The 7,343-nt window shown below is 32.0% G+C and overlaps 1 protein-coding gene across 2 annotated transcripts; it reads right to left on the bottom strand.

The window, feature by feature from the left end:
- Positions 1 to 998: 998 nt before the first annotated feature.
- Positions 999 to 6,323, bottom strand: LOC145031093 (Outer membrane OMP85 family protein). Of its 2 annotated transcripts, XM_078979581.1 has the most exons (11): positions 6,086 to 6,323; positions 5,855 to 5,921; positions 5,415 to 5,456; positions 4,267 to 4,411; positions 3,567 to 3,725; positions 3,397 to 3,467; positions 3,254 to 3,332; positions 2,833 to 2,948; positions 2,171 to 2,318; positions 1,670 to 1,739; positions 999 to 1,295 (listed from the first exon to the last, which is right to left on the bottom strand). In XM_078979581.1, exons 1-11 carry the CDS (start codon positions 6,117 to 6,119, stop codon positions 1,138 to 1,140), a joined length of 1,089 nt encoding a protein of 362 aa, XP_078835707.1. In that variant the 5' UTR covers positions 6,120 to 6,323; the 3' UTR covers positions 999 to 1,137. The 2 variants fall into 2 exon arrangements, with proteins under 2 accessions (XP_078835707.1, XP_078835708.1); XM_078979582.1 differs by lacking the exon at positions 5,415 to 5,456.
- Between the last annotated feature and the right edge of the window lie 1,020 nt (positions 6,324 to 7,343).

The raw sequence follows: 7,343 nt of genomic DNA, 5'->3' as shown, positions 1-7,343 counted from the left end.
TACCCATCAACTTGTTTCTTCTAGTAATTGACAACATTGACATTGACATCTGGAACGTTTTTCAAAATATATCGGGCCACTGATTAGCAAATGACCTGATCGGTTTTTTCAATGGTGGCGATTGTGGGAAAGAACCCTTCGGAGATGGTGGCAAACTATGAAAGTCGAGATAAGCAAATTGACGTGAAGATAATGGTGTTATCAAAATTATAGGCTCCAATTTAACTTAGTTACCATAATTTTAGGACAATAAAAAAAAGGTTATATATATATATATATATATATATATATATATATATATATATATATATATATATATATATATATATATATATGAAAAAAAAAGGTATAAAATATGTTTTTGTATAAAAAAAGTTTTTATAAAAAAATATATATTTTTTCAAAAAAAGTACTTTTATATGTATTTCACATTCTTATATGGAATATGTAAAAGAAATGGGGCAATAAAACGTTTATTTGTTCTTTGGACCGGTGGTAAGCTCTTTGATTATTCGTCCTAACTCGTCCTCTTTTCAACCAACTTTTGCATGTGTATATGTGTTAATTATCTTCCATAATATATACAAATTTTAAGAAGCAATAAACAAAATGAGCCTCTAGGTCAGGGCTAACGGCGTCGCCTATGAATAGGCAAGTCCTCAATTCGAAACACACTTGCTCCCTTATTCTTCTGTGCTTTAAGATTTTTTTTAATAGATTGTTGATGTAGCGATACAATCTGCATGCCACGTCAGCAGGAGCCGATATATTAACATGCCCGTTGGTAATTCTTATATGCTTTCAATTGTTTTTAAAAGACATGTTTTTAAAAGACATGTTGATGTGACGATACAGTCTGCATGCCACATCAACAAAGGCCGACATATCAACATGTCGGTTGGTAACGTGCTAATCGGACCGTAAAGTTTGAGTTTTTTGTAGCATTAACCCTTTTTTTAAGGGTTACTTTTTCTTTTATGAAAATGAATAGGTATCAGTTAGCAAACAAAATGTTGTATTTACATTGAATAAATAAGATTATGAGATTTTTGGTTCCAAACAAAATTTGTTGGCTTTAACCTATTTTCCATGAATTGGAAAGAATTGACCATAAGGCTTATAAGTTTGAAAAAAAAATCAAGAAGCAACATTACTAAAGGCGAAATAGATGGTCTTTTGATGATAGGCATTGAGAGCGTAATCGACCTGAAAATGGCCCATCGGGAACTTTAACCGGACTCCATATCCAACACCAACACCAGCTCCCGGTTTACCATGTCTTAGACCAGGGTTTCCTACAAATACCAATTGAACTCACTATCACAATCACTATCACATCACTCTTTGGTCTTTACGATTAACAGGATTTACTATATATATAAGCACAAACATACTTTCACCATTTCATCGTTTTGGCCACTCAACTATCTTTTATCAACTTAGTCATTGAACTATGGAACTAGTATTATAATAATGATAAAAAAGACAATAGGCAAGTGGCTAAATGAATTGATAAAAAGTCTGTATTTCGGCCAATATGATTAGAAACTAACCAAAAGAGAAAATTCTGCTTTTATTTTGGGAGGGACAACAAAACATAGAAAATAAGTGTCACAAATGCACAAATGGAGGACGTCGAAGTTGTTTAAGGAAAAGGGGAAACACTAACCGGGAACATAGCGACCAGAACCCAAATCAGTTCCACAATCACAGAAGAGAACACCATCAAGCATCAGATTCTGGTAACACAACATAATTCAAGGCAGCATAATCAACCAACCAAAAACAATGTTTAAAATGTTTGATTAAATCATTTACCAGGATAGATAAACAGCTTTTTTTAATAGGTATTAGTTAGCAAAAAAATGCATTGAACAGATGAATATCGCATAGCTTGTTCATATCATAATCATATGAAGTAAGAATATACCACAACTTATTTATATGAAGGCTAAATGGCACTGTAACTACATTTATATGTACGTGTATTAGAGCATCTTACTTCCATTTCTTGTATTACAACATTGTTTTACAGTTTGAAAACTGCTTCGAGTTGGGTGGGATTTTACAAGTAGAATGTTGTGATGAGAATAAATGAAAGTACATTGGTAGATTTAAGCCTTTATATTATAATATGAGGATGAACATAGAGTCATGCATATGTACATACCATAGGGAATGTGAGTTGAGTGTTGGCAACCAAACAAGATCTACCAGATCCAACCGCACCCTCACCATATCCACGTACACTACCAACCCCTCCAATTGCAAATGCTTGGTATGGAGCTATATCGCCTACGATAGAACCACCTGTAACGCTGTCACACAAACAAATAGATTTATGCCCATGCAAATTCAAAATTCAAATTATAAACAAACAGCAAAACAGACATCCACACAGCACAGGCCTTGTAATGTATTGAATGATATCAATGGGAAAAAGCCTGCAATTTTTTTGCCACCAAAAAAGTCCCAGGGACAGATCTCTTGTCTGTGTACAAAAGACGCGAATGCCCTCGAGGATTTGTATACTTTGCAAAATATGTTACAAAAGTTTCTTTACAAAACACCATTATATTAATATTAAAAAAGCAGTATCAACTGGACAGTTTTGTTCACAAAATACTCTTATTTTATTGTATTTAGTGAACAAAACATTCCAATTGCTTACCTTCTGATGTTACTTTTAAAAACACTATGCTAGTGTTTTGTATAGAAAAAAATAGTTTGTTAGCCATTTAACTTAAGACATCAACACATTTATATATATATATATATATATATATATATATATATATATATATATATATATATATATATATATATTCTCACCTTGCCAAGAGAAATCCAGGACCAACTTTGACTCCCTTCGATGCAGCAAACTTGAACCGGTTAAAAATTAACCACTTTGACATAAGAGGAATTCCTTGTTCTATTTGTAGACTAAACTGAATACAGTAGTACATTTTAAAAAATTAGTAATGCATATGACAAAAATTATGTATTAAATTCACATGTTCCTTTTTTTGCTCATTAAGTAATGGATAATGATGTTTAAAAAATATTTAAGAAAATGAAGGCACACTAGGAGAATTAAAAGGAAAAAATCAATGAGAGAAAACATAGGACTTGATGGTCATTTCCCTGACTTCCTCTGTTAAGCCATATTATACAGCATACTTTACTGGATTAAGTTATGTCCTCATTAAGTCAAAAGAAACAACACGTAATAAGGAAAGAGCAAAGCAATAACCCGAGTGAAACTATGATCATTTGCTTTGGCGAATCTGGACTCTTGTTTCAGTACTACCATATTATCATGAAAATTACCGCTGCATTAAAAAGAATCATAAGATATCTGTCAAAACACATTTAAAAAAATAAATCCATAATTACCTGGAAGTCACTGAATATCCATGAAGATCTCTACTTATTGAGCGGCCATCATCATTGACAGGACGGACATGCTTCATACCAACACGATACAAGGCTAAATTAATCTCCACGGTATACAAGCGTTGGTTGAGGAGGGTATTCATGTCTTTTGCATAAAATTAATTAGTTACCTCAAACTTTATACTAGTTTTGGTGGTCCAATTGGAAGTTCCAGGCTCGTCGAGATCTAGGCCTGCAGAGAAGCGGCATAGATTGACACCTCCACTCCCTGTTTTTGAGAAGTTGTCAACAGGCACACCATGTATCCCAACCTCAGGCGAGATCGAGTGCTGCTCAATTCAATTCATATAATTAATAACATAACTACACGATATTCTGTCTGTAAATTGTTAAAGCACCCTACTTTCATTTCTTTCTGCTACAGCATCATTGTACTTTTCATCTTTTTCTTATTAGGAAACTGCACGTTATAAAACCTACCCGATTAACTTTTTTTCTTTGAAAAATCTCCACAATTATAGCAATCAAAATTTCTTTGTATTCAGTTGAGATTGCTATAATTCGATAGATTTTTAAAGTACATGGTTGTAATGGAAAGAGATGAAAGTATGTTGCTATAATAAACAAATAAATGTTTTAAATAAAATTGAGTCGGTGATGATTCATACGTTTGGGTAAATGGAAGGAAATAAAATGAGGACAAATTTGTAAAAATTTAGGTAGTAATAGGAATCATGCTTTGCCTGGCTTTCTCTATTTAATTCGTTCTTTTTGCAATAAACCAATATATAGCTTACTGAGTAATATTTTTTTTCTCTATTACGCTCATTAAGTAAAAAAAAAACAACAACAACAACAACAACAACAAACCTGAAAGACAAAAGAATGTTGAGCCAGCCATTCAGGCCTAGGCTTCCTGTAAGCAATCAATATATTGGAATCTGAAAGCCCTTTATCCCACAATAGATCAAGCTTCTCACTCTTTCCAAATAAGTTAGGGTGTTTTACACAAAGGCTGCAAAAAAGAAATTAACACAAGTTGCAAACCCAATTTGTACGAAATGAATCATTATGTTGAAGCAAGGATTAACCACCTAAAAATATAAGCAGAAAAAGAAAGTTGTGAGTGTGCTAGTTACTTAGCATATGACTCTGATCTTGGAAGAAATTCACAAAGGGTACTTTAACTTGGAAGTTGGAAACCACAGAACATTTTAAAAACGTTGTATAGATTGTTGAATGATTTTTACAAAAGCTATGCAACTTTTTAGTCCAAAGCGCTTAGATATGTCTTGCATTCTTTTTTGGGCAAAAGTGAAAAAAGCAATTGCACTTTCACCATTTTATCGATTTGGCCACTTAACTAATATATGTAGTAATTAAGACATTGTACTTTTTTGTTATTATAATACTTCAGTGCTAAAACGATTAAAAAAATCGTTCAAATGGCTAAAATGTGGAATGATGAGAGTACATTGTGTTTTCCTGTGTTTTGCTCTAAGATCAAAATCGCTTAACCGGGAAGAATGATTTTAAACCCGTAAACAAACTTCAATCATTGATCACTGCAAAAAATAGTTAAATGGCTAAATCAATGGTGTGACTAAATTTTTTCATTCTTTTTTTCAATTAGTTTGGTAAATTTTATGTGCATTGTCATGTTGATAGGACCCAATAAAAAAAAGGCAATGAAAAAGCAATTAAAGATGTTCACGAATAAGATAATGACCTAATAAGCCAACTCTACTAATGATGCCCAGTCACCCAATTCTCTTTGATGATGATAATAAGCATAAAATCCTTTTTTATAGATTTTCCAAACTAGAACCCTACCTTATAAAACTACTAATCCATATCTCTGGCAATAAACAAAAAATCACTAATATGTATCCCTAAAGACTAATATTTATCCATAAATACTAATACCAAATACTAGTACTTATCTAAGCCTAATAGTTGTATAAGCAAGAGGCAAGTTTTTTTACTGAAAAGTTGATGAACTGAAATGCTAATCATACCTCCCAACAATAAGCGAAAGTGGACTACTAGTGCCTGAATTTCTGTTTCATACAAAGAAACAATAAACAAAAGCAATAGGGGTGATAATCAATAAAATATCAAAAAGAGAATATGGAATCTATAATAGCAAATTTCAAGTTTCAACTGGAGTTTATTTGAAAGGTAAGCACAGTCTAGATGGCTCGATAAGATAGGCAAATGAAGTCAACTCGAGCATATTAGCTAGAAAGAATAATGGGACGTCCGGTAAATGCAAAATAATTCTTCTGCATTTATAATTTTGGGTGATTTCATTCATTGCCAATGGGCTTTGGATTAAACGCACACAGTAGAATATTCATATCCAGGCACCCAGACTATAAATAGGGGAATTACTAGCAAGAACTCACAGGGAAAATATCAATTACTAAAAGAAAGGAAAGTATGAACCAGAAAAAACCTGAAAGAATGAACCATCATAGCAGCACATAGCCTGTGCGTGAAATCAACATTGAAGTCTATCTTGGCTGTATGAAGTAGCAACAAATTAATCAAACCATAAGGTCACTGACACACAGATTCTATGGTTTTATCAAACAATGTGGGCGAATTCACGAATTAAATAACTGCGCTTGGCGAATAGCAAAGAGAGCGACACAGTCAATTGAGAAAAATGAAAAAAGAAACAGACCTTTGCCAGCATGGACGCTCTTCTGAGCTCCCATCCGATAACTCTATCAACCATTCAAAAACCAAATTCCCAAAGCTTTAAGAGCGAATACTGTAGAAGGGTTAACGGGTTTAAGGGCAAGGAAGCTTGATGGCGCACGATGAGGTTAGTAATCGAAGCAAGTTATCTCTTTCTCTCGTGATTGGTTTTGGTATTTTTGCACATTTTCTCCAAATCTTTTATTTTTTCCGTATTTTTGTGGACTTGAAATGAGTATATATGTACAACAGCTCCTATAAGAAAAAGGATAAAGAGTAACATTATCCAATACAATGTCTCTGCTCTTTCACACGTATAACTATGGGTGTGAACGCGGTGTGATTCGGTACGATTATTAGCTAAAACCTCGTTACTAACCGCAAATACGGTTAATCTATTTTCAAAACCGTTTGGTGTGGTTATTTTTGCAGTGCGGTTAGGGAGTTATTTTTGCGGTACAGTTAAGTCTTTTTTGTGTTCCAGTTATTAACCACAAGGATTTTATGCGGTTATTTGTGTGCTTTTTAACTATAGTTTAGAGTTTAAACGGTTTTAAGAGTTCAAACATATTATTTATAATAATAATAATAAACTATAAGGTATAAAACAATTAACTTAAATCACAAACAACTAATATTTTAAAAACGTCAAATCAATAGTAATTAACAATAAATATCTTAAAATTATCTGATTTTACCATTTTTCAAGGTTAAACATAAAATAAAAAAATAAAAAAAAAAAACCAACATTTTTGTCTTCTAAGTACTTTATCCATCTTTCATCCATGAAACTTGTCACATTTTTAATATTTTATATATTAATAATTAATAAAAAAAATTGTATATGATATATGCGGTGCAATGCGGTTTTTGAAAACTAATAACTGCATCGTACCGCAAATTTGCGGTTTTTGAAAAACAAAAAACTTCACTATCGGTTTTTATTACGGTTGCGGTTTATGTGATGTTTACGGTTAATTTTAGTTGCAGTGCGGTTTTGTTCACCCATACATGTAACGTCAGCTTATATTAATAAAATCCCGATTTTCTTTTAAATGTGGTCCACATCAGCCACTATTTCATATATATATTTTTTAATATTCTAATTATTCATAGTTAATAATTATTAAATTAACAATTATATATTTATTTACTATTTAAATAAATAATATTAATCAAAATACACATAAATAATTAATAATATATAATGGATCAAATTAGAAAGAAAAAGATAACGTGAA

Source organism: Lactuca saligna, chromosome 2, assembly GCF_052625555.1.
Source record: "Lactuca saligna cultivar CGN05327 chromosome 2, ASM5262555v1, whole genome shotgun sequence".
Taxonomy (NCBI): Eukaryota; Viridiplantae; Streptophyta; class Magnoliopsida; order Asterales; family Asteraceae; genus Lactuca; species Lactuca saligna.
This window is presented reverse-complemented; position numbering and strand designations above follow the sequence as displayed.